The 26,562-nt window shown below is 43.5% G+C and overlaps 1 protein-coding gene and 1 long non-coding RNA gene across 2 annotated transcripts in view; one reads left to right on the forward strand and one right to left on the reverse strand.

Annotated features, from left to right (window-relative positions):
• Positions 1-99: 99 nt before the first annotated feature.
• LOC119895838 overlaps positions 100-26,562 on the reverse strand; it is a 47,288-nt gene continuing 20,825 nt past the window's right edge. Inside the window, exon 3 of the long non-coding RNA XR_005443110.1 lies at positions 100-508. This is a non-coding gene — a long non-coding RNA (uncharacterized LOC119895838). The remainder of the gene's footprint in view (positions 509-26,562) is intronic.
• The window catches only part of stx1b (syntaxin 1B), a 79,759-nt gene continuing 61,991 nt past the window's right edge, over positions 8,795-26,562 (forward strand). The window contains exon 1 of the mRNA XM_038709163.1: positions 8,795-9,304. Coding sequence (XP_038565091.1) covers positions 9,275-9,304 — 30 coding nt within the window. The 5' untranslated portion in view covers positions 8,795-9,274. The remainder of the gene's footprint in view (positions 9,305-26,562) is intronic.

Below are 26,562 nucleotides of genomic sequence, written 5' to 3' on the forward strand. Positions count from 1 at the left end.
GTCCCAACTTAAAGATCTGTTGTGTTTTTTGTGCTGAGAATGGTGAAACATAACCACATACTTGTGAATAGTACCATAGTGACAGAAAAAAAAAACCTGTAAAACACCAAATAGAGTTTATAACAGCAAAGACACACAATAACTAAACAGTGTTGATTGTTAATTAACGCACAAAAACACGTAATGAGGATTTTTCCTTTTGGTCAGATTTGCTGAATTGAATTTTTCTTTGTTGTAAATGGTGGAAATAAGCACTGTGATCGAAAGATGAGTTATGATGTGTTTGAAACGCAGCTTGAGGTTTTACTTTCAGCTCTGTGAAGGCTCCTTCTCTCTGCGTTCTGATTGGTCGGAGAAGGTCTTGATTTATGAATCATCTCTGAGTCGTGGTGTTAACCTCCGGCCTTCAGACGATTTACACGTTGATTCCTGTGACACGTCGATAGTGAATCAGGAGGAAGCTGTGTGCCGAAGAGGAGGAGATCAGGTGCCGTGATCCACATCCCACCTGCTCAGATTATAGAAAACACTCCTACAATTAGATTATTATTATCATTGTTTTTATAACATGTAAAGTGCATTTGAACATTTGAGGTTCAGGTGAGCTAATTTTTTACTTTAACATTTTTTATTCTGCTAGTTGGTCAAGTCTGTTTTATGTTAATCTGCACAGTAACAACACATACCCAAAAAGTAAAAAGTACAATATTTTCCTCTGAAAGGCAGAAGTCAAGGTATAAAGGATCTTAAAACTTAGCCCCAGGTGAGATTTTAGTTGGGTGGGGTAATCGCTCCCCTATCCTCAAGAATTGTTTTAAACGTTCAGCAGCCAAACTCACAATTTGATCGTGTATAGATGAAAAGCCAAGTCAGTAATCAGGCTCAATAATGAACAAGTGTGATCAGCGTACTTGTCAACTTCAACATCATAGCCTTAATTCGAAAGACCAAACTTGTATGTGTTCCTCCGTAAACTGTGTTTCAACCCAGAGACTGTGTTCTTGCATTATGGGGTAGATTTCTTGAAATGCAAAAGCATTTGTTCAGTTTCAATGGTGGAGGGGACTCAAACGAGGAGGAGGTCCTCCCCCAGAGAACTTTTAGCATTGAGGACTTCACTTCCTGCATTCTGATGAAAATTTCTGCCTCAATTTATGATGGAAAAGTCTTCATTTACGTAAAGGAAAACACAAAATTCAGGCAGCAGGTGACAATTCAAAATATACAAAAAAATAATAGAATATAATGCAGTAAGGCTTTCAGGCTTTCTGAAGCTGTTGCTTTTAAATAGCCAATATTTCTCATGTAGATCCATCCATCATCCATCCATCGTCAACCGCTTATCCTGCGTACAGGGTCGCCGGGGGGGCTGGAGCCAATCCCAGCTGACATCGGGTGAAAGGCGGGGTACACCCTGGACAGGTCGCCAGTCCACCGCAGGGCCACACATAGACGAACAACCATTCACACTCACACTCACACCTAAGGACAATTTCAGAGACACCAATTAACCCAGCCTGCATGTCTTTGGATGGTGGGAGGAAGCCGGAGAGAACCCACTCGGGCACGGCACCTCCGCGCCGCCCCTCATGTAGATCAACTTTTCTAATTTAAAAAAATCCCTGCTGAGTCAGGCATGATTCAGTCTTCCCTCCTCTTTTGTTTGGGGGTGTGCATGTGGCACCTTTCCACTTCAAATAAGTTCACTTTAATTAAAGTTATAAATTCCTGACTTTAATAAATCGAGCAGGTTTTCTGCTCATGTTCAAACTTTCTGCACATTCAGAATCTCTCCTGCATCTGTGTTCTCTGACATGTCCAGAAAAAGACGTAATATTAAGAGACGTCATCATTTGATGAGAATTCATAACATCTTTTAAGTCTACCTGCCCTGTACTCTGCTGTGCATTACTTATTGCTCCGCTGGAATTATCCCTTTAGACAGTCTGACCGACTCATGCACAGACTGCATGTTGCATATGAAACCGAAACCAAGTGTTGATGCAACCTAAAGTGTTTTTTTTATAAATGCTGATAATAATCAACAGATATTGCTACTGCTCATGGGACACTTTTTGATCCAGACGACAGAAGATGAAGGAATTAGCTTCAGTGTGTACCGAAACCCGGTATTAAACAGGCCAAAGGGCTAAACTGGTAAAGTTCAGCTCACGTTCTGAAAGGAAACAGCTGCAGGAAAAGTGAACAAACGGTGAAAACTTACAGCGAAGGAGAGGCGGCCCAAAACAAAGCAAAGTGAAGCCAGAGAGAACAAAGGTAAACCTATAAATCCAAAACCTGCTGGGGAAACACAGGGAACAAAGCTGAGACACTGACTGAGAGGTCATGATAGACAATGAGCTGGCACCGAGGAACAGACCGACTAAACACACCAGAGGGGTGGAGATAACGAGACCCAGGTGATCCACATCAAACAATCAGGGGGCACAGACACCAGGGCCAAGTTCAGCGCCGACAAGACGTAGCAACACATTTTTTCAACGGACGAACAGCCTGTTGTGTATGCAAGCGCACTGCATTTCGCCGCCTTTTTAACACCGCTGTCGCAGCTGATTGGGTAACGCCTGTGACACGCCCACCAAACGGGAGAAAACACACCTCGAAGCCCGTGGTGGAACGTTGCACGGATTCAATCTGAAAATGTTGCAAACCGGTGCTAAAAGTTTTGAGATTGAACTTGCCCCAGGGGCAGAACAATTTTAAAATAAAAGAGCGGGTTGCCTGTTAATCGGAAGGTCGGCGGTTCAATCCCTGGCTCCTCCAGGCGGCATGTCAAAGTGTCCTTAGGCAAGATACTGAGCCCTGAACTGCCCCTGGTGGCTGTTCAGTGTGTGAATATGATGTAGCGTAACGGCACCTTGAGTGGTTGAAAAGAATAGAAAGGTGCTATACAAATACAGAGCATTTAAATTTACATAAATACCATCCCTAGTGGTGAGTGTTGTTAAATTAAAAAAATGTTTTTTTACGAAAGATCATCAGGGATTTATCTTCGAGGTAAAGTGTTGCTGAGCTCTGTGAGAGGCACAAACAAGAGTTACTGCTAACATCCACCTGCTCTGGCTACGGCGCGTTACGGCTGCGCCGCGGTTGTTGGAGCTGATCGCAGCCATTATAATCAGTGCTTTTGAGTCCACCAGACGCGGCCTCAGCGCGTCCCAGAAGGCGGCAGGTCTATTTTTGCCGCGTCAAGCAGCACAGAGCAGATCGTACCAGGCAGGAAGTCAGACACAGGACGGCATAGAGAATCCGGTGAATTTTCAAAATAAAACGCCCTGTGGAGACACCCGAATCTAAATAATTTCTAGATTTCAAAACCATCTTTGCAAATCATGTATTTGAATTTCTTCCTCATATGTAAAGGCTCATATTCTTCACAATTTGAATTAGAAATAATCCACTTTGATTCCTGCATAATTATTTTCTCTCTTATTGTCTATTTCTTATATTCTTACTTGATCACCTTCTCTGCAAGTACTGCTGAGGTTACAAGAAATGTTTGTATTCTTATGTCTGGTTACCATAAAATGCTAAAAGGGAGTGAATGTAATGGGAATTCCAAACATGTTGCATGTAACCCTGGACTCAGGGAGACTCATCTGTGATGTGAATCTGTGTAAACGTAACAGTTGAAATATCTCTGTTCTCTGTGTTATCCAGACTTCAGGGACAATGTGTCTCTGTGGGATGATAAGATTGACCCTAAAGCTGGATAAATAGCAGGCTCATTCGAGCACACATGTACGTATGTGTTCCTGTATGTCCTTCTGCAGAAGATAATAAAATTAACAGAAAGAGAAGTGTTTGCCTGAGCTGTTTATTTGAAAACTCGTATTGCCGTCACATCGGAAAACAATTAACACGGTTTATTGAAAACAGACGAAAAAAGAAATCATTTAACTACGTTGCCTACTTGATCATAGCAGAAGCACAAAAAGCAAACACTGATTACCAAATCAACAAAATCTAAACATGTCAGCAAAATCAGGCAAAACGCTCTGATTCTGAAATGCTCCTCGTGGGAGACGCAGCCTGAGGTTGACGGAACGAAACGGGGTCACAGAGAGGCAGGCTGCACGCTCTGCTGCTGAAACGCTTCTGAGACGCTTCCAGTGGAAGTTGACGCCGAACTATGGACGCATCAAAACGCCGCCGTAGCGAGCTGTAGCCGGAGTCAGTGGATTCCTGGTGTTACGGTTGCTTAACGAAAAGGCAAAGCAAGTTTATTTGTATAGCACATTTCAATAACAAGGCAATTCAAAGTGCTTTACATCAAACATAAAAGAAACACACGGAAACTGAAAAAGAAACACATTAAATTATCATTTTGAAAAGGGTGATATCAAAAATAAAAAACAGGATTGAAAAAAAAAATGGATTTAAAGTTTCAGAGCCGTGTACGATCAGGGTTAAACACGTTAAACAGAAAATAAAAACAGGCTGAGGGGTTAATGAGCAAATAATTGAGTTACAATTATTTTTTGTCTTTGAAAAGAGAATTAACAGAGAAGTATCTACTCTCTCTAGCTAGTCTGTACTCGGTCCACTGCAATCTTTGGGTCCACTGAAACCCCAAAAACCCTCGGACACTACAGAAAAACCAGGACACGTCTGTCAGCAGGCCACTTTGATCCAGTTATACTCTGGACGCACCTGCGTGTTTACAGGTGTTCCTGCAAATCACTCAGGCCACTTCCTTCACTCTGTTCAATCTTACTTTCTTTATCTTTTCACTCAATTACCTACTCATTTCTCACCGTGTAAATAGTGTTCACTGAAAATCTTAAAACACAGACAAAGAAAGCAGGACGTTACAGTGCAGTGAAAAGCATGTATGTTCTTACAAAGTGGTTTAAATGGACCTTTGTTCCCTGATAATACTTCAGACTGTTCACTGTCCTGTTAGATCTGCAAGGACGGGCCAGACGTGGTGAATTATTGATGAAACATGATCTCCGATTTCCCTCGAGATCAGTTCAAAGACCACCAGAAAGAAAAAAAAAACCCTCAGTCCTGAGAATCAAACACCTGCCCAGTCTGTAGAAACTGAACTCACATTAAGACATTTAAAGAATCGCTTTTCCATCTCTGGACAACAGATTTGGATAAAGATTTGAGAAAGCAGTAAAAAAAAAAAAAAAGGAGGACAGTAAGGATGAAGAAGGGGGGATTTCCTCCGGGCGTCCAGCCAAGCTGCCGCAGCCTCCAGAGTTTATCTCAACCATTAAAAGTCCATTTTAAAATCTCAAGGCTCTGTTTAATAGCAGCTGGTCTCATATATCACTGCTACCACACACACAACCTCGTATCTCAACAGGAAGTCAGGAAGGTTTTCACATTAAAGGTTGTTCCTGGATCAGCCAGGACAGGATCCCACGCTGAAGGTTTTCCCTGAATCCAGGTCCAGGATCAGGTTCAGGCTGGGGGTTATGGGTCTGCGCAAGTCGTGTTTTCGGTTTCAGGCTGAAGGACGTCAGAGGGAGGAATCGAACCCGTGACCTTCCAGTTAATGGAGTTTAACCTCACTGCTATTTTAATACAGACGCTGTGGATGTCTTCAACAGTGATGTAAACAGAGCAACAGTAATGCCGTAACTGCATCATTAGAGGAAGTACGTCAGTAAAAGTGCTAATATCACAATGTAAAACTACCACTGCCACAACTAGAAGAGTGACGATCTCCACCAGGTATCACAACATGAAGAATAAATAAAACAGAGTAATTTGGCCTTTTGTCATTTAGTCTCCACTGATTCATGTTGTGCAGAGACGGCGGCACCTCGTGGATGCAGAACATATAAAATGTGTTTATTAAACCCGAACTGAGTGCGCGTCTCTGGCATTATACGAGCAAAATAATTAACCTTAGTTGTCAAAGTGCTTAATAACTGTTTCTGAAAATAACTGGTATTCTGTGTGTTGATCCAAAAGACCTCAGTGGTGGAATTAAGAACATTTACTTAAGTAACAATATGAGGTACTCGTACTTTACTTTAGTATTTTGTTTTCCTGCCACTTTCTGCTTCTTCTCCGCTACAAATCAGAGGGAGAAATTGCACTTTTTTATGACACACAAAACTTTTGAAGACTTAAAATAAGTTTTGTTATAAATTAAACTACATTAAAACATTTTATAGTACAGATGACAGGATTATTATTAAGAATTCAAGTAAAGTCACTGAGCTAGAGTCCAAGTCAAGTCTCAAGTCTCTGAGCTAGAGTCCAAGTCAAGTCTCAAGTCTCTGAGCTAGAGTCCAAGTCAAGTCTCTGAGCTGGAGTCCAAGTCAAGTCTCACGTCTCTGAGCTAGAGTCCAAGTCAAGTCTCAAGTCTCTGAGCTAGAGTCCAAGTCAAGTCTCAAGTCACTGAACAAGAGTCCAAGTCAAGTCTCAAGTCACTGAGCTAGAGTCCAAGTCTAGTCTCAAGTCACTGAACAAGAGTCCAAGTCAAGTCTCAAGTCACTGAGCTAGAGTCCAAGTCTCAAGTCTCTGAGCTGGAGTCCAAGTCAAGTCTCAAGTCTCTGAGCTAGAGTCCAAGTCTCAAGTCTCTGAGCTAGAGTCCAAGTCAAGTCTCAAGTCTCTGAGCTGGAGTCCAAGTCAAGTCTCAAGTCTCTGAGCTAGAGTCCAAGTCAAGTCTCAAGTCACTGAACAAGAGTCCAAGTCAAGTCTCAAGTCTCTGAGCTGGAGTCCAAGTCAAGTCTCACGTCTCTGAGCTGGAGTCCAAGTCAAGTCTCAATTCTCTGAGCTAGAGTCCAAGTCAAGTCTCACGTCTCTGAGCTAGAGTCCAAGTCAAGTCTCAAGTCTCTGAGCTAGAGTCCAAGTCAAGTCTCACGTCTCTGAGCTAGAGTCCAAGTCAAGTCTCAAGTCTCTGAGCTAGAGTCCAAGTCAAGTCTCACGTCTCTGAGCTAGAGTCCAAGTCAAGTCTCAAGTCACTGAGCTGGAGTCCAAGTCAAGTCTCTGAGCTGGAGTCCAAGTCAAGTCTCAAGTCTCTGAGCTAGAGTCCAAGTCAAGTCTCAAGTCTCTGAGCTAGAGTCCAAGTCAAGTCTCACGTCTCTGAGCTGGAGTCCAAGTCAAGTCTCACGTCTCTGAGCTAGAGTCCAAGTCAAGTCACTGAACAAGAGTCCAAGTCAAGTCTCAAGTCTCTGAGCTGGAGTCCAAGTCAAGTCTCAAGTCACTGAGCTAGAGTCCAAGTCAAGTCTCTGAGCTGGAGTCCAAGTCAAGTCTCAAGTCTCTGAGCTAGAGTCCAAGTCAAGTCTCAAGTCTCTGAGCTAGAGTCCAAGTCAAGTCTCAAGTCACTGAACAAGAGTCCAAGTCAAGTCTCAAGTCACTGAGCTAGAGTCCAAGTCAAGTCTCACGTCTCTGAGCTGGAGTCCAAGTCAAGTCTCAAGTCTCTGAGCTAGAGTCCAAGTCTCAAGTCTCTGAGCTAGAGTCCAAGTCAAGTCTCAAGTCTCTGAGCTGGAGTCCAAGTCAAGTCTCAAGTCTCTGAGCTAGAGTCCAAGTCAAGTCTCAAGTCTCTGAGCTAGAGTCCAAGTCAAGTCTCAAGTCACTGAACAAGAGTCCAAGTCAAGTCTCAAGTCTCTGAGCTAGAGTCCAAGTCAAGTCTCACGTCTCTGAGCTGGAGTCCAAGTCAAGTCTCAATTCTCTGAGCTAGAGTCCAAGTCAAGTCTCACGTCTCTGAGCTAGAGTCCAAGTCAAGTCTCAAGTCTCTGAGCTAGAGTCCAAGTCAAGTCTCACGTCTCTGAGCTAGAGTCCAAGTCAAGTCTCAAGTCTCTGAGCTAGAGTCCAAGTCAAGTCTCAAGTCTCTGAGCTAGAGTCCAAGTCAAGTCTCAAGTCTCTGAGCTGGAGTCCAAGTCAAGTCACTGAACAAGAGTCCAAGTCAAGTCTCAAGTCTCTGAGCTGGAGTCCAAGTCAAGTCTCAAGTCACTGAGCTAGAGTCCAAGTCAAGTCTCAAGTCTCTGAGCTGGAGTCCAAGTCAAGTCTCAAGTCTCTGGGCTAGAGTCCAAGTCAAGTCACAAGTCTCTGAGCTAGAGTCCAAGTCTAGTCTCAAGTCTCTGGGCAAGATTCGAACGAACACCAGTCTCCTGGTTTAAAGTCCAGTTTCTGTCTCACCAACTACCTCCGTACTCAGAGTTTACTTTTAAATATCCTACACCTACCTTTTGCGTTACAACCTGAAGCCAGCAGGTCTTGTAAGTAAGAACGCTTCTACATACAGACGTTAGTAAAGTAAAAAGTAAAAGTACTTTTACACTACAACTGCAACTATTCACATCAAATTTTTCTGTGTATTTTTAAATAAATGTGTATGTGTATTTGTACATATTTGACTCTTGGGTTTCAGATGTTAGTGAATGACATTAATATCACAGCCTGTGATTTACAAACACGTCCATATATCACCCCTGCTCCCCCCAGCAAATATAAGGCCCAAATGGATGAACAGATTGTCCACTCCCCCAGTACCCTGCCCCCCCCCCCCTCCCCCCATCCTCATTCACCTGAAGCGGAACACACCTCCCTGCTGCTGCTGTGGGGAGGGAGAGGGGTCGAGAGACACCGACACAGAATACAGAGAGAGGATGGGAGGGAGGAAGCAGAGGAGGGGGAGGGGAGAGGCAGCAGCAGCAGGTAGAGATGAAGGGTGGAGGGAGTTGACGCATGCGCACTGGCACTCCATCCCCTCCGCATCGCCCCCCCCCCCCCTCCCTCCCTCCTCTCTCTTTTTCTGCAGCATCAGTACCACACTCCCTCCCCCCTCCCTCCTCCTCTTTCTCTCTCTCCCTCCCTCCCCCACTCTCTCTCTCTCTCTCTCTCTCTCGGTCGGTTTTCCTGCCGGGCTGCTGCTGCTTTGCGCGCTGCGGGGCCACACTGCGACCGCACCGAGGAGGAAGAGGAGGAAGCCGCGGACCGAAAGGGGGGCCAGAGCGGCGGAGAAAAAAAAAAAAGAAGCAAAAGAAGCAGAGGAGGAGGGTTTGAACGCGCCGTCACCGCACGGATAACAAATACCTCAGAAGAAGAAGCAGAAGGCGGAGACGCGTCACACCGCGCCGTTCCTCCCTCCATCTCTGGCTCCGCTTTTCAGGGGAACTGAAGAAAAGGTGAAACACGAAGAGGAGGACAAACAGGGGGAAAAATCTTGTTGGGGGATCTCGGAGCGCAAAACGACGAACGACGCGGTGTTGGAAACCTCCCCCCTCCCCTCACGGACCAGGGCCGATTCTCCGTTTTCTAGCAGGTAGCTCGGCGCGGCGACACCATGAAGGACCGTACGGCGGAACTACGAAGTGTAAGCTGATTTTTTCATCTTTATTTCCATCCATGTTGGCCTCCATGTTCCCACCTCCTCTCCTCCTACTCCCCCTCCTCCTCCTCCTCTCCTCCTCCTCCTCCTCCTCCTGCAGCCGCCGCAGCTCCACGGCCTCGCCGCCTCTCCTCCGCTGCAGCCGGACGCGAGCGGAGGAGCGGGGCCAGAAAACCCGCTGAAAAGCCCACATCTGCGCTCCTGTCGGGCTCTGCGGAGGAGGTGTGGAGGCAGGTGGAGCTGCGGCTCTGAGCTCTTCATGCTGTGAATACAGAGTGATGTGACAGTAGCCGCAGAGTTGTGAGGATGGAGCCTGAAATGGAGGCTCTCCTCACACAGGGACTAGATTTTGCTCTCAGTGTGAGTGGATGTTTGGTTTGTTGTGAGGTGAGCACCGGCTGCGGGTCACGATTGCTGCACCGTACTCGTTCATTTGTGGGGTATTTCCGCCTGTAATAACCGACATCTGAGCGCGTCTCGGCGGGTTTAGACGCAGAGGCCCTGCTCAGGGTTTTCTCTCCTCGTGCAGCGCTGCATGCATGATGGGAAAAATGCCTTGAAAAAAATAAAAACGCTCCCATCCATGCTAATTTGGCCGTGCATGTCCATGCATGCGTGCCTGGGTGACCTGATGGAGGAGGAGGAGGAGGAGGAGGAGGAGGAGGAGGAGGGAGCTGACTCTGAAATGAGTCGCGGACCAAAATGCAGTGATTTTTTTTTTTTCCGAGGCCGCATCCTGCAGCCAGCGCGCGCCTCCTCCCTGAGAGAGAGCCGCGTGAATGTGGGAGCATCAGTCCCGATCAGGCGGAGGGGGGATCGATGCGCGCGGCTGGATGGATGAATCAGGCGGCAGGTGGAGCGGAACGGAGGATGCAGCTTTTCTGCCGCTTCTCCGCGTGCTCCTGTATGGGTGATGGGGGGGGGGGTTATTGTACTCAAGCCTCACCCATTTTATGACTCCGCATTGGGGGAGACTGGAGGTTTGACGCGTGCGGTGTGCGGGGCGATGCGGCGCGGAGCTATACAACAGCTGATGCTGGCGGGATGGGCGGACAGTGGAGGGATTTTTTTGGGTGGGGGGCGGAGGAGCGGGTGGTGGTTGGTAGGTGGGGGGTGCTTCCATCAGCTGCTCAAACTGCAGCAGCTCCTCGCCGCCGGGTTCAACCGGGTTCGCGTCAGGCAGAACTGAATAAACAGAAACACATCCATCTATTTCCTCTTCATTTTATTGGATGTTCTTCATTTCCTTCCTTTCTTCCATCTGTTTCAGGTCTACGTGTGTTTGGGGGGTTCAGATACTATTGATCAGAACCTGATCAATAAATCAGCAGCTGAAGTGTGTGTGTGTGTGTGTGTGTGTGTGTGTGTGTGGAGGTGATTTGCATTAACAAAGTGACAGGCTCAGCACCGCCCGGAGTTTACCGCACTGCTGTCCGTCCATCACCACTTCTTCTTCTTCCTTTATCCTTTGTCACATTCTTTCCAGCTCTCCGTCTCACTTCCCTTCCTTTCTCCCCTCTGTCCCTTCACCATCCTTTCTCTATCCATCCTTCCATGCCTCTTCGATCCCTTATTTCAGCTTCCCTCCATCATCCTGTCCTCACTTTATCCTCCATCCCTTCCTTCGCTCTCCCTCTTTATTATCCATTGTCCACTCCTCCTCCATCCTCTCTGCCTCCAATTCTCTTCTTCCATCCCTCCCTTCATCTTCCCTGCCTCCCCTTTTCATCTCCTATTTCCTTTCCTTTCCCTCTTCCCTTCAGCCCTCCGTCTTTCCGCCACACAACTCCACTGCACAGACCGAACACCCGAGTCTGACCGGCTGCAGAACGAGCTTCCTGTTTCCTGTCTGAGGAGTGGAAGCAGACGTGAGGAAGAAAGTGATGATGAGGCTGTAACCTTCCTCACATCAACACATGACACTAACAGAAACCTGCTTTTTTGGGGTGTGGGGGGGGATCGATACAGTATCGCGATATTTTCTGTGGCAATACCGTCGATCGATACACAGACGTCAAGTATTGATCTTTTATTATATATTGTACATGAGAATTTATAATGATAAAATCAATTGCTTTTTCAGTCCACGAGAAAAAGAGTTTTCCTTTGGAGACACAATTTGAATTGGAGAAAGATAATATGTGTTTAAAATCACAATAATATGGTCTCACGGGGCCTCTGGTGATTCCCACCCCTGGTTCTCCATCGTTTGAGTTTCGACTGCAGCTCCTTTAATGACATCACCTCGCCGCGTCCCCTTCTTCTTCTGCGCTGGTTTAATGGCAGCGGCTGGAGAATCAGCTCCATCAGCCAATGAGATCATGTGGAGACACAACTACCGCTTCCTTCTGTGCACTTCTTATTCTCGTGCCTCCATCTTCTCTCTCCCAGTGGTTATTTCAGCTTCCATCCACTTCTTTTGCTCCACCTTCCTGCCGTCACCTCGTGGCCTGTCCCGCCACCGTGTCCTCATCCACTCCTCCATCTTCACTGCTTCTTCTGTTTCCCATTGTCTCCTCTCTCTTCTTGTTCCAGCATCCCTCCCCCCCTCTTCTCTTCCACTCTTTATTTCAGCTGTCCTCCATCCACCTATCCCTTCTGGGTTTCATCTATCCCTTCCCACCCCCCCATCCTGACTGCCTCCTCTTCTTCTCTTTTCCCTTCGCCCGTTCGTCTCTTTCCGAGCCTCATCCCTCCATCGGCTGCAGATTCTCTTCTCGCTCTGTGTGAAACATGTCGTCTCGTTGTCCTCGCGGGTCAGCGTCCTCTACTCAAATGTTTTTTTGGTCAATCTCTTGTCTTCCTGTCGGCCATGTTGGCGATCGCTGGAGTGAAATCCGGCTCACGTAATCTTGCCGGTAACAGATGCTGCTGTATCATGCAGCAGCAGAAGCAGCTCAGTAGTAATAATTATATTTTTATGTAATCGTCCACATCACAGTGACGCTGGCTGCTCTCCTCCTCCTCCTCCTCCTCCTCCGAGCAGCTCCGAGTCCACACGGGTCTGAACGATTGCTGTGAGTGTGTGAATGTGACTGAAGGAGGCAGGAAACCTACAACAAACCCTGCAGTGGCTCTCCAGCCTGCACAAACCTCTCAGCGCTGCTCCTTTAACACGATTCCAGCGTTAGAAAATATCTCTGAAAGCGTAACTCCCAAACAGCATCTGTAGTCTGCACAGAAATATTACAGGGAGGTGCAGCGCGGTGAGTTCAGGCCTGTTCGTAAATCTGAAGTCTGCATTTCCTTGAGGAATGAAACCTTGTAAAACAAAGTCAGGTGAAAATATTTAGAAATATTCTGTGTTTTGTCACGGTTGCTACAGAGAAACCGCTGCATCAATGTTCCGCCTGCTGCAGGAAATGCTTCGTCACGTTACGCTTCACCATCTGCAGCAGCAGGTAGCTTTGGCGTTACGTGTTGCTGAGACGTGTCGGAGCGCTCGCTTTGCTTCACCGTGGGTCAAACATGTGAAACTGTTGATGTAGAAGAAGCTGAGGTCACCACTCTGAGGTCACTCTGTACTCTCTAATGAAATGTGCATAAAAATACCCATAAACATTTAGAAGAATTTTCAGAAATTGATCAGGGGAATAATTTGAACTGGAATAAAAAAGGTGAAGACTCTAAAATTACAGATTAGGATCTGCACAGCTGTGAGCGTCAGCGCTTTGTCCACTAATCTGTGTGCTGCCAGTATAAACAGAACGAGGTATATCCGTGCCTTTTATCAGCAGCCTGCACAGCAGCACAGGCAGTATTTAGTGGCACAAAATGTGTCCAAGAATGATTAATCTGAGGGTATGAATTACTGAACAATAACACGAAACACAAACAAGCACATGGTGAAACTTTGGCTGTAGCACGAGGCTCTGTTGTGAAATATTTCTGGAGGTTTTTGTGACTGATTTGAATATTTCTTTGGGTAAATATGTTGAAAATGATGTAGTACTCCGGCAGTGTAATTAAAGGCTGTTATATCTGAATGTAGGAAGAGGAAATTCACACAGTGATGAAGAGCGAGCAATGAAGTTATTCTTTGTTAAATGCTCAGAAAAGTGCACAGAGTTTGGTTGGTGGCTGGTTAGAACTTCCTCACGTGGGTGTTTGTGCTGAGGCACTCGTGAGCTCTGTAGTTTTAAAATATGAAGTACAAATACCACAAATACTCAGTCTTGTTTTGAGTCAACAATAGTAGGATCTTTATAAAAAACCAAACAAACACATATAGTATATATATATACTCATGATGAACTGACGCTATATAAATATATAGTGTATATATACAGAATACATATATTCTGTATATATACACACACTCTCCCTCTGTATTTAGAGATATTTAAACATATATATATAATCAATAATACTGCACTGGAGTATTACTAGAGATCTTCTTCCTCCTGTGTTCTGTGCAAATGGAGGGAAAGAGAAAGAAGAAAAGACTTCTGGGTAATAAACTTCTCAGCTGTGTGTGTGTTACTGCAACATATCCCATTTCACTGTCATTGATTATAACAGGGGGGGTGGGGGGGGGGGGGGGTCACACACACAGAACACACAATCTTATTTATTGGCAGTTTTCTGGTCGATCAGATCTGAACCTCAGGTGACACGTTGTTCATCAGATCAACCTTGTTCTTTACTCTGCTCTATTCTACATGTGCGTCTCAGCGTTACATGTAGATGAATCCACGATCGAATGATGATCTAAAACTATTTTTAAAACAGAAACTAAGAGCCAGAACACCAGAGGTCTCACAACACGTTTGACGTGGATCTTTAGCTCTTCTGGTGAACATGGACTGATAACGTTGCACCAGTAGCAAGCCGTCCTGACAGAGCTGAGCTCTGATTGGACGAAGGGCCTGAGAGTCCGAACATGGAGAAAGTTATCGTAGCTCATTAGAGAGTTTCTCCATCCAGGTTTACTGAAGCTCCCCTGTCAGGAAAATCACGTTAGCCACCGAGCTATGACTGACTAACAGCTAGCTCTGCTTGTGATTTTAAATGATTTAATACGGCTTTTGATGGAATAAAGTGTTCATAAAAAGGAAATTTTTATTGTTATCTACTAAATAATTTACTAAATACTGACCGGGGCGGGTGAATACTCACGCAAACATGTATTTTATGTTTTATATTTTTAAATTATTTAAATCACTTTGATCTTAAAGTCTACTTTGCTTTAATTTTGTAAAACAATCAAACATACTGTGAACTCTGTGCTGCAGAATAAATGAACAAGACCCATAATCTGATCAAACAAAACTAATCTGATCTACATCTATTGATTAGCCATGTTGCCATAAGTGACGGGCACCTGTGCGACAGAATAGATCTGTGTGGTTTGTTTTGTCCTCCTGGAGCCACCAGGTGGGTGGGTCTGTGTTTGGTTTAGTGTTTGTTTGACTTTATTTACACAGAGAACAAACACCTGCGGCAGACAGATGGACTGCTGCTGTCTCGTCTCTCAGTAGTGACTTGCTCAAGGGCACCTTGTCGGCAGCAGTCTGACACTTCCTGTTGTCTGACACTTTCAAATTAAAGCTTCACGGAGCGGCTGCAGTCTGACACTTCCTGTTGTCTGACACTTTCAAATTAAAGCTTCACGGAGCGGCTGCAGTCTGACACTTCCTGTTGTCTGACACTTTCAAATTAAAGCTTCACGGAGCGGCTGCAGTCTGACACTTCCTGTTGTCTCACGCTTTCAAATTAAAGCTTCGCTGAGCGGCTGCAGTCTGACACTTCCTGTTGTCTCACGCTTTCAAATTAAAGCTTCACTGAGCAGCTGCAGTCTGACACTTCCTGTTGTCTGACGCTTTCAAATTAAAGCTTCACGGAGCGGCTGCAGTCTGACACTTCCTGTTGTCTCACGCTTTCAAACTAAAACTTCACTGAGCGGCTGCAGCCTGACACTTCCTGTTGTCTGACACTTTCAAATTAAAGCTTCACGGAGCGGCTGCAGTCTGACACTTCCTGTTGTCTCACGCTTTCAAATTAAAGCTTCACTGAGCGGCTGCAGTCTGACACTTCCTGTTGTCTTACACTTTCAAATTAAAGCTCCTTGTTTAATGACATTTACATCACTGACAGTCTCTCTGTTTAATTTTAAAGGAAATCTAACTTTCTGAAAAACAATAATTAGATAAAAGTATGTAGATGGGACAGTTGACGGACAGCTTAGCTTCTGTTAGCTAGTTAGCATCCTGTGCTATTACTGACCCCTCTCCTGAAGTTTTTTTTTTATTTGAGTCATGTTAGCAACAATATATATGCAACGTCTAGTTACACTTTTAAAATAAAAGTAAACGTTGTGAAATGTCAAAATTTGGTTAGGTTTAGGAAAAGATCACCGTTTGGTTAAGTTACTTTACTTGCGTAACTTACACAGCTTACGTAACCTACTGTGCATAACTTAAATAAAAGCATTCAAAGTTGACCTTTTTGTTTCACACGGGCAACAAACACGGGTCTCCTAACTGAAAGCGAGGTTTGTGACCCACCCGTCCAGCTCCTTACTTACCGCCAACGGGTCCTGACCAGGCGTCCATATGTGACGACTTGGGAGTGAGAACTGGCTACTAACATTACACAGTGTTTACTACAGTACGCGGACTACTTATCTTTTGCAGTACAAGAAATCAACAGACTTTACCATTTTATACTGACAGGAAATTATTTTGTTTAGAATTAAACAAATAGCGAGCAAAGCATATTTTTAAAGATCTCTCCAGGTTTCTGTTTGCAGGACTTGGTGCAGTGTGCATACTGTTGGATATACTTTCATTTTCAGGTGTGGACGCACCGGCGACTAAAAGGCATTCAGCCAACAGACTCTACCCATTGATCAGCAGAGGCATTGCCTGCTGAGGTGATCAGCCTGCATGACTCACATATTAATATTATGAGGAGAGACTCTTATACATGTACATGAAGCTGTTTGCTCTGAAAATATGTTTCTGGCTACAGGCTTGATGCTAATGATAGCTAGCTGTGTATGCCGGTAGCTATCCTTCAGCCAAGTCAAGGGCAAACCCACCATTACTGCTGGCACACAGGAGGTCACTTTCCTGACGTTACTCTCTGCTCGGATGTTCTGTCCTGTTCTCTGGCTGCTTTAGGTTCTAGCTTGTTACCGTGTGGCATTTCTGCAGCAGCTGTTTCTGCTCTATGTTTTTCAGCGCTACTGCTTTCACTCTGCCAGAGGTGAGAAACACTTGATTTGGATTTGATTGCGGTTGAATGAGATTATTCATTTCCTCCTATTAGTCCACCCCCACATAACACACATTTCTATATCTGAGGGCCTTTATGTCTTGATATATGCTAGAGTCCCTAATCCTAAAGTTAAACTAAACCTGTTATGATTTGGTACAGTCTATAGAGTTTATTAAAGCAATGGTGAAAATTCCAAAAGGGGAAAATAACTGCACAATCCAAAAACCAAAAGAAAGGCCGTGATCCAAGCAGAAAAGGGAGGTGAGAGACAAAAGACAAAATCCACAGGGGACAAAATCCAGGTACTGAAAACGGGTTGGGATGATCGACAACAACTAATGAAAAGACAGAGACTTAAGTACACAAAAAGGCCCAGGTAGTAAAACACTCAGACAATAGAGTGTAGCCCGAGTCACTCGTTTCTGCTTCCGGTTCTGCCCCACAGGACCTTATTTCGGAAAAAATATTTACGGTAGTCAACGCGAGAGACAACTTATTTTTTGATCCTGTTTGAACTGAGCCCTGAATTACAATTTAAAAGATAATTTTGTCCGTCAAGAAAGTCGCAGTTTGTGGTAAATCAGTAAAGTTACATGTCGTTTTGTGTGAAAACCGTTCAATCTCTCGTCTCGCACAATATATGTCACCAACATGTTAGCACGGTAATGCTAGCTAACGTTCTGTGCGTGGTTGCTGCTAATTAGATAACTTAGCCATGTTCCACGCAGAAATGTATCTCACCTGATGTGTTTAATCCAGTTGACTACGTCGTGTCCATGTGACTTTTGGGTTTGTGGTGTTTGTAAATATGTATTTTCAAAGCAACTACAAAAAAAGGGTCGCCAAATGACAGGAAGTAAAGCACACATATAAACACATGAGGAAGGATTTCAAGAGGTGGTATAATGGTTTTTGGCTTTTCCCCTCTCCTTTATTGCGTTATATACATTTTTTGTGCATGTACTAGGTTTGCAAAGTGAAAAAGCCCAAAGGGAGTTCCCATCTCCCACAGAAAACTCTGCTCTGAACTGCCTGAAAACAGCTCGTTTGTAGTCCAGCCTTTACTTCCCTTTCTTGTGACGTCACAATGAAAATACATGTCATAACGCTCACCAAGCGGCTACTCCGACACGCCCTCAAAAACACTGGTGGAAAAACAGCGAGCTGCAGCACACAGCTCTCCTCTCCCTTCCAAACACTAGCTACCCTCCAGGCAGTCAGTGACATAAAGTTGTTCCTGTGATGTAGAGACAGAGCTCAGTTAAAACTTTATGGATACAGATTAATAACTCACCGCTCTGAAACTCTCGCTCCAGTCCGTGTTGCCAAGCTGGTCGGCAACACGTACGGCTGAACCCGAGCTGTTTACCGGCTTCTCGCTGACCCGCCCTTCTCTGCTTCTGATTGGCTAGTAGTCCTTAAGTAGGAACTGAGCATGTGCAACTCCCAACAAAGATCATTTAGAGACGAGATGTATCACTCCATAGCTAAAACGAAGCTTTCAACACAGGCTGAAAAGAGGAGCTGCAGCAATGTGCAGTATGACAAAAAATATGGCGTTTTTTGAAAATTAAACCATGTAAACCTGTTCTGGTACAACCCCTAAATAAAATTTTGAACCTGAAAATGAGCATAATACCCCGTCGTTAACAACCTAGAACAAGAGATACAAAACTCAAACACCAAACCTTAACCACTAAAAGTCTCAACCCTCAGGCCTTTGAATTCATTTTGTCCAGCACCTTTCAACAACATGCCAAGTGTCTTCCATAAGACATAAAAAGGCATTGCAATATGTGGACGCTGCGAGTAATCGACTAGTCGACAAAAATCCATGATAAAATTAGTTACCAACGATTTTAGTTAACAATTAGTCCCCCGCGACCCGATCCCAGATAAGCGGATGAAGATGGATGGATGGATGGATGGATAGTTGATGATGTCATCAGGCCGTAGCGACACTGAAGTGAACAGTAACGTTAGCAACATCAGCAATTTTATTTCTTACTGCACTAATTTTATTGTCTAAAACAACGTCAAGCTACATTTAAAAGCAGATAGCTAATTAAGAAGCATTGAGTAATTTTGCCATTCATTATCAAAATAGTAGATTATTTGTTTTGATGCATTTATACCTGAAGTGGTAGAATCGATAAATGATTCGACTACGAAAATAGTCGTTAGTTGCAGCCCTTTTGCAGATAAACATAAATAGGATTTTAAAAGACTAAAAAAAAAGTAAAAAGAGCTAGAATTTAATAAAACTGATAAAACAGGAGACAACAGAGCAAAATATGACCCAAGGTTTTGTTCCAAAAAATGTCCCCACTTGCCAAAGATGTCCAAAAATATCCAACACTGTTGATGTCCTCACTTTCTAAAAAAATCTTTTCACTCTTAAATCTTCCAAAAATGTCCTTGAGTGTTGTCTGTCTTTACTGCCCCCACTTTCCAAAGATATCCTCACTATTCACAAAAATTCCACGTTCCAAAGTTCAAAAACTATCCTTCCCCACTTTTTAAATATGTTTTCACTTTTCATAAATGTCCTCAATGTCCGGCTCTAGAAATTGGTCCTCACAAAGATAGAAGTACAGAAGAGCACAAACCCTCCTCCTACGTGGTATTGAACAGGCACAATCTGCTGACTGAAAACAATCTTCTGTGTGAGGGTGTGTGGATTGGTCAGTAGGAGGTCATGTGATTTATGGCAGCGTCTCCATTTAATGGCCCTTAAATTGTCCCCGTGCTCTCTGGTTTGTGTGTGCATGTGTGTGTGTTCTCATGTATTATAGATGCTCCCCTCCCCCCTCCACGGCTCACCGAGCAGCCTCGTAACAGCAGCAAACATCCTCCCTCTTCTTCCCATCCTCCACCTCTGAGGCTGATTTATTTTATCAACTCAACGGCTAAATATTAATTCATTAGCTCAACCAATCAGACGGGAGATTGTATTAATCATTCAGGAGCTGGGAAAGTTATTAGCAGGATTTTAGTTTGGAGGTAAGGGGAGGGGAGGGGTTGTTGAAAACAGGCCAGGTTCGTCCTCGTCTCCGTTTCCATGCGGCTACAGACTGACGGCGAGGCAGTGATGTCACACTGATGTCACAGGTCTGATAGGAAAACATGTGTTGTCGTCCTCTGACTCACACGGTCAGGACGGGAAAGGTTTCAGTTTGTTTTCTTCTTGGCTGAAGTCTTATCTTAGCCCAGGATTAAACAGCATTAAATTAGCTTTCATTGACCTTGACTCTGGCCGATGTTCTGCTCTTTAATGTTCTCAGACAATTATAATTAACTGACGATTGAGACAAAAGTGATTTTCAAGAAGGAATCATTTCACTTGAGCCGAGACGTGTGGAGAGCCACTGGTTCTGGTTATTCACCCCTTTCGTGCCTTAACATGGAAACATGTCAGTGATGTGTTCATGTTCTGTCAGCTCTTAATACTACATTACCCAGGAGTCTCAGCTGTGGACGCTGTTGCGAAGAAGCCAGTCAGAGGGTTTTGAATCACGAGCTGTTGTGAACGCTTCGTTGTTGCATTTGGGAACAAAGCAAATCGCCACGGTTGACTAATTCATCCAAAACTGACTCATGAGTGTTTTATCTCTGTAGCTTCAGCTCTGTTTGTTGCTGAAATTCATCCTGAAGTTGACATCTCTCCCCATCAGCTTTTATGCCTACAGGGTTTCTTGTAGTTTTTATTTATAAAAGAACCAGATATTTCTTGTTCTTATGATTCAACCAAGAGAGTTTCATGTCCATCCAAGACCAACGCTGAACATGAGAAACCAACCAGTTCTCACTCCCAAGTCATCACACATGGACGCATGGTCAAGACCCCTTGGAGTCAGTTTGTAACGCTCTGGGGGAAGCCCTGTAGCCTCATATTTTAACGCTAAAAGTAGGTGTAGTATATAAATAACAGAAAAGTCTAACTAAGGGGGTGGTTGGGATGGGTGGATGGATGGATGGATGGGGTGGGTCGGTGTTTGTTTTCCATGTGAAACAAAAAGTCAAAATTGATTGTTTTCAGTTAAGAAACTTATTTTAACCTAAACCATGATCTTTTCCTAAACCTAGCTATCATTTTGGTGCATAAACCTAACCAAATTGTGCTGTTTCACAACGTTATCTAGTAGTTGTAATTTGAAAGTCTAACCGGATGTTGCATATTTTTATTATTGCTAACTTGATGATGCTAAAGGGTATCCAGGGCGTTAAAAAGCGTCCATACGTGACGAGTTGGGAGTGACAACGGGTTGGAGACAAATGAATTTTTCTGCAGGAACTAGGGATGCACTGAATGTTCGGCAACCAAAATTAATCTGCCAAAAATAGCAAAAAAAGCACTAGCCGCATCTAAATATGGAGTGCACACGTATTCAAGCCTTTACGGTAAGTGAAGCGGCCCAGAGCGAGCTGACAGGCAGGTTAGAGACTTTATCCTGTCAGTTTGTCTCTTTACAAAGACAAGTGTTGCAGTATGAGAGAGTCTGACCTGAAGAGAGGCTGTGAAGTCTTCATGTTACGCCGTATGAGAACCACATACAACATTATTTATCACACTGGGTCGGACTGGATGAATTTCAGGCAAAATAAATGGAAAAAATGTGAAAAACCTTGTTCAGTATTCTGGAAAGTTTTTCATTATATTTGGTTTCATTTCGGTGCATCCTGAGCAGGAACCACATTTCCCAAAGTAATACATTTGATTCCATAAAACCAAACTGAGGCTGAGACTATAATAATTATTTAAATTCTCAAACCTCTGAACTTCGATAGTTTTTTCAGAGATGTTAGCCAACCAATGAGAAATGTTTGTAAATTACAAAAGAAAGAAATGTTATGGGTATTTATGTTGGTGCAGTTGGTGCAAATATATACCTGTACATAAAAAACAAAAATATTGTCAATGATAGTATCCCTTTCTACATGCTGTGCTGAAGTTTACAGTTTGCTCTCACCCAGAGAGTTATCAGCTGAAGGTTTTGTGTCCTGTTTATGGGCAGCCGAGCAGCACAGAGCTGTTTTCAGATCTGAAACCTGTCTGCTGTGTTGCTGTCTAGGTGCAGTGGTCCTGTGTTAGATTCACTGGAGAAAATGCAGTATAAATAGTCCCGAGCCAAAGTCATTACAGGCAGTTATTGAATTGAATTAAGGCATTAAAAGGTTGGTAGATGGCTGAACTAAGTAGCGCAAACTCTGCCTCACCTCCCTCAGCCGGAGTGTGCCCTTCCTTTAAATAGATTCCTGCAGCTAATGCCTGACAGGAAGCCGAGCTGTGTGCTACCATTACCTCATACTCCAACATTCAAGGAAAAACACGATTCAAGGCTTCTGTGTGAACGGCAGCAATGCTAGAAACGTGAGGAATTCAGATACCTTGATTTAAAGTTAAAAATACATCATGACAAGCAAAAATTCTGCATTTAAAACTGAAGTAGTAAAAAAAATATTATGAGCAAAATGTACTTATGCACTTACCTGTGCTGCCTCATGAGATTTGAACTAGAACTCGTTTTAAATGACTGGACTTGTTTTGAATAAATCAGGTCTGGACTTGTTTTCAAACTGGACTTTAATTGTTTGAGATGTCTCTGAACCTGTCTCGAACTGTGGCAGGACTTGTTTCGGCTGAGTCGGTGCTTGTCTCTGCCTTGTGTCTTGAATTTACTTGGATGTGTTTGAATGACTCTGACTTACTTACAAATAACTTGCTTCAATTGAATTGAATGGACTTTTACTTGTTTCAGATGACTCTGAACTTGTCTCGAGACTGCAGCAGGACTTGTTTTGGGGCTGAATTGACTGGGACTTAAACGACTTGAAGATGTTCTATATTGACTCGAGACTGGACATGAACTGTTTTAAATTACTTTGACTAGAGTTTGACTTGCCTGGGATGTGTTCTGTATTAACTAGAGCCTGGACCTGAACTGTTTTAAATTATTTTGACTAGAGTTTGACTTGCCTGGGATGCGTTCTCTATTGACTAGAGCCTGGACCTGAACTGTTTTAAATTATTTTGACTAGAGTTTGACTTGCCTGGGATGTGTTCTGTATTAACTAGAGCCTGGACCTGAACTGTTTTAAATTACTTTGACTAGAGTTTGACTTGCCTGGGATGTGTTCTCTATTGACTAGAGCCTGGACCTGAACTGTTTTAAATTAATTTGACTAGAGTTTGACTTGCCTGGGATGTGTTCTGTATTGACTCGAGACTGGACCTGAACTGTTTTAAATTACTTTGACTAGAGTTTGATTTGCCTGGGATGTGTTCTCTATTGACTAGAGCCTGGACCTGAACTGTTTTAAATTAATTTGACTAGAGTTTGACTTGCCTGGGATGTGTTCTGTATTGACTCGAGACTGGACCTGAACTGTTTTAAATTACTTTGACTAGAGTTTGACTTGCCTGGGATGTGTTCTGTATTAACTAGAGCCTGGACCTGAACTGTTTTAAATTATTTTGACTAGAGTTTGACTTGCCTGGGATGCGTTCTCTATTGACTAGAGCCTGGACCTGAACTGTTTTAAATTATTTTGACTAGAGTTTGACTTGCCTGGGATGTGTTCTGTATTAACTAGAGCCTGGACCTGAACTGTTTTAAATTACTTTGACTAGAGTTTGACTTGCCTGGGATGTGTTCTCTATTGACTAGAGCCTGGACCTGAACTGTTTTAAATTAATTTGACTAGAGTTTGACTTGCCTGGGATGTGTTCTGTATTGACTCGAGACTGGACCTGAACTGTTTTAAATTACTTTGACTAGAGTTTGATTTGCCTGGGATGTGTTCTCTATTGACTAGAGCCTGGACCTGAACTGTTTTAAATTAATTTGACTAGAGTTTGACTTGCCTGGGATGTGTTCTGTATTGACTCGAGACTGGACCTGAACTGTTTTAAATTACTTTGACTAGAGTTTGACTTGCCTGGGATGTGTTCTGTATTGACTCGAGACTGGACCTGAACTGTTTTAAATTATTTTGACTAGAGTTTGACTTGCCTGGGATGTGTTCTGTATTGACTAGAGCCTGGACCTGAACTGTTTTAAATTATTTTGACTAGAGTTTGACTTGCCTGGGATGTGTTCTGTATTGACTAGAGCCTGGACCTGAACTGTTTTTAATTATTTTGACTAGAGTTTGACTTGCCTGGGATGTGTTCTGTATTGACTAGAGACTGGACCTGAACTGTTTTAAATTATTTTGACTAGAGTTTGACTTGCCTGGGATGTGTTCTGTATTGACTAGAGCCTGGACCTGAACTGTTTTAAATTATTTTGACTAGAGTTTGACTTGCCTGGGATGTGTTCTCTATTGACTAGAGCCTGGACTTAGATTTGTTTAGAATGACTCGAGACATTTCACAGATCTGAATGAATTCTTCTCCATAGCAACAGCCACTAAAGGTCATGGGTAATGTAGTTTTTAGAACCAATGGGAGTGGGATTTGTAAGGAAGTGAAATGCAGTGGACGAGCAGCTCCACCAACGAGGGCGGGTCAATGCATGAATTCTCAAATGTTCACACCGAGGTCACGCTGCACCACAAGGTCATAAGGTCACGCTGCACCACGAGGTCATAAGGTCACGCTGCACCACCGAGGTCACAAGGTCATGCTGCACCACCGAGGTCACAAGGTCATGCTGCACCACGAGGTCATAAGGTCACGCTGCGCCACCGAAGTCACAAGGTTACGCTGCACCAAATCATACTGCTATGGAGGACCCCAGGCACCAAACGACATATAAATAAGTTGGTTTGTAACTGTTCATGTGTTCATTAGGAAAAAAACGGATCTGTGTCACGTAAATGAGAGGAATCATATTTGGGTCACTATCACCTGCAGCCTGAAAACATTCACACACAGTAACATGTTACGTCTCTCTGGGGAACAGGAATGGAACCAGGACGGCTGAATCGTTCAGGAACACAGTAAATTGATCCTGAAGGACGTTTGGTTCTAATATCGCAGTGTGCTTCATTCACTGAGAACGAGGCGCAAAGGGAGTCTGTAAATTAGCATTTCATACTACAGATATTTTAAACACTGCTCTCCTCCAGTTTGACTTAATTAAAAATATATAGTCTTAAAATAGGAGGTAAAACAAAGCACAGTATAATACTTTTAAAGAAAGAATTCATTTCCTGATTTATTCTTCAGATGACAGTCGGTTGATTTTGTAATTTTCCTTTTGTGGATCTTAAAACTGAGGTCCAGGACCAGACCAATATCTCTGGTCTGGTTCGTGGTGTTGAATACGCTTCCCTAACAGCCCGTTCTTATTCCCTGGGTGTCCCAAACTTTGTTCTTCGGGGTCTGGTACCAACGCACATGGCATCCTTTAGTGTCACAGTTCAATGCTAAAAGTAGGCCTGGCATAAATAAGTCAGAGTGAGGAGGGGGTTGGGTCAGAAAATGGACTTACCAAGGAGACCGGTGTTCATTTCCCGAGTGAAACAAAAAGTCAACATTGATTCTTTTTAGTGAAGTTATGTAAGTTAACTCACGTAAGTTGTAACATAGTTATTTTAACCCAAACCAGGATCTTTTGGTTTCTTTGGATCAAGTAGTTTTGGTGCCTAAACCTAACCAAACTGCACGTTTCACAATGTTAACCACTTTATTTTGACAGTCTAACTGGATGTTGCGTATTTATTCTTGCTAACTTGACTGTGGAGCCCTACACGTGCAAAAACGACACTGAAGGGAACCCCGGGCTTCAAAAAGTGACCTTTAGGGGTTTTGACCAAGATGAGCTGGAAAAAAATGTCTCTTTGCCTTTCAGTCTTGTCACTGAGCGACCACAAAGAGGGCCGCAAAAGGTGAAACGGTGACACTAAAGGATGCTTTTAATTTCAATCTCCTGAGCTGTTCTAATGTGATTAATCACCAGAGGAAACTCTACAGGTCGCTTGTTATTACACCACACAGACAAAACCACACTGTGCACAAAGATAATAATTAAAAGCTGAGAAGTATTATTAATCTCATTTTCACAATCCAAGGTCCAAACCCTGTTTTTAAGCCTTAAGCGAATACTCATTTTTATTTTTATTGACTTTATGATTATTATTTTTTTCCAGAAACAGTTTAACTTCAGCCTTTGAAGCCCCTCCATGTCTTTTGTGTGTAATTGCAGATTACAAATTCCTAATCAGGTCCTAATCAGAACCACTGAGGACTCGACCTTGGTGTCCTACAGAGGAATGAATACTTATTACAATCTAATCAATCTAGTAGTATCATCATGGTTATGCAATTTCTACAATAAATAGCAGATTGTAGAAAAAAGTAATACAAAAACATTTTGCAGATGATTTATTTATCTCAAAAATAGACATTGGAAGAAAGATTTTTATGTCGTTCACTATTTTTAGACATTTATAGATCAAACAATCAATCACATAAAGACAATAATTAGTAGATTAATCAATAAAGTAAATAATGATTACATGCAGCCCTAATTTTTAATATAATTTTTTTATTGCACTACAGTGGAGAGTGTACTTAAAATGGTTTGATAACTGGCTGGTGCCACATTGTGAGCACAAATACATACTTCATGGGTGGCAACATGGAGAACAAAACGGTTCCAGAGCTCAGCTGAGGCCTGCGGTTTGCTGCAATTTGAAAAAATCAACATGGTTTAGATTCACCGTCCGTCTGTTATCTGATGACAGATAAGAGGCCAGGGGAAAGAAGGAGTAAGAGCGATGGATGAATGAGTTAATGGAGTGGAAATCAGGTGACCCAGTTTAGAGAGGTGAGGCCTGTTTCAGGGAATCTAACCACTAACTGTGTGTAAAGGTTTAAAACACTGGGAGACAGGAAGTGAGTCATTCGTCTTCATCATCTGGTACAGCAGCCGGCGCGACAACAACAGGGGAGGTGCTAAAGAGGAGTCAGAAAGATGAAATGGATCTAAACTCTGCTGATCACAGCCATGAGTTCAGTCCGGTTTAAAGAGGCTAACGGTAGCGTAGCTGAGATTAGCGGTGCGGTTCAATGT

Source organism: Micropterus salmoides, unplaced genomic scaffold, assembly GCF_014851395.1.
Source record: "Micropterus salmoides isolate LMB-PRFRI ecotype aquatic unplaced genomic scaffold, ASM1485139v1 Ms_hic_scaffold_10, whole genome shotgun sequence".
NCBI classification, from domain to species: Eukaryota; Metazoa; Chordata; class Actinopteri; order Centrarchiformes; family Centrarchidae; genus Micropterus; species Micropterus salmoides.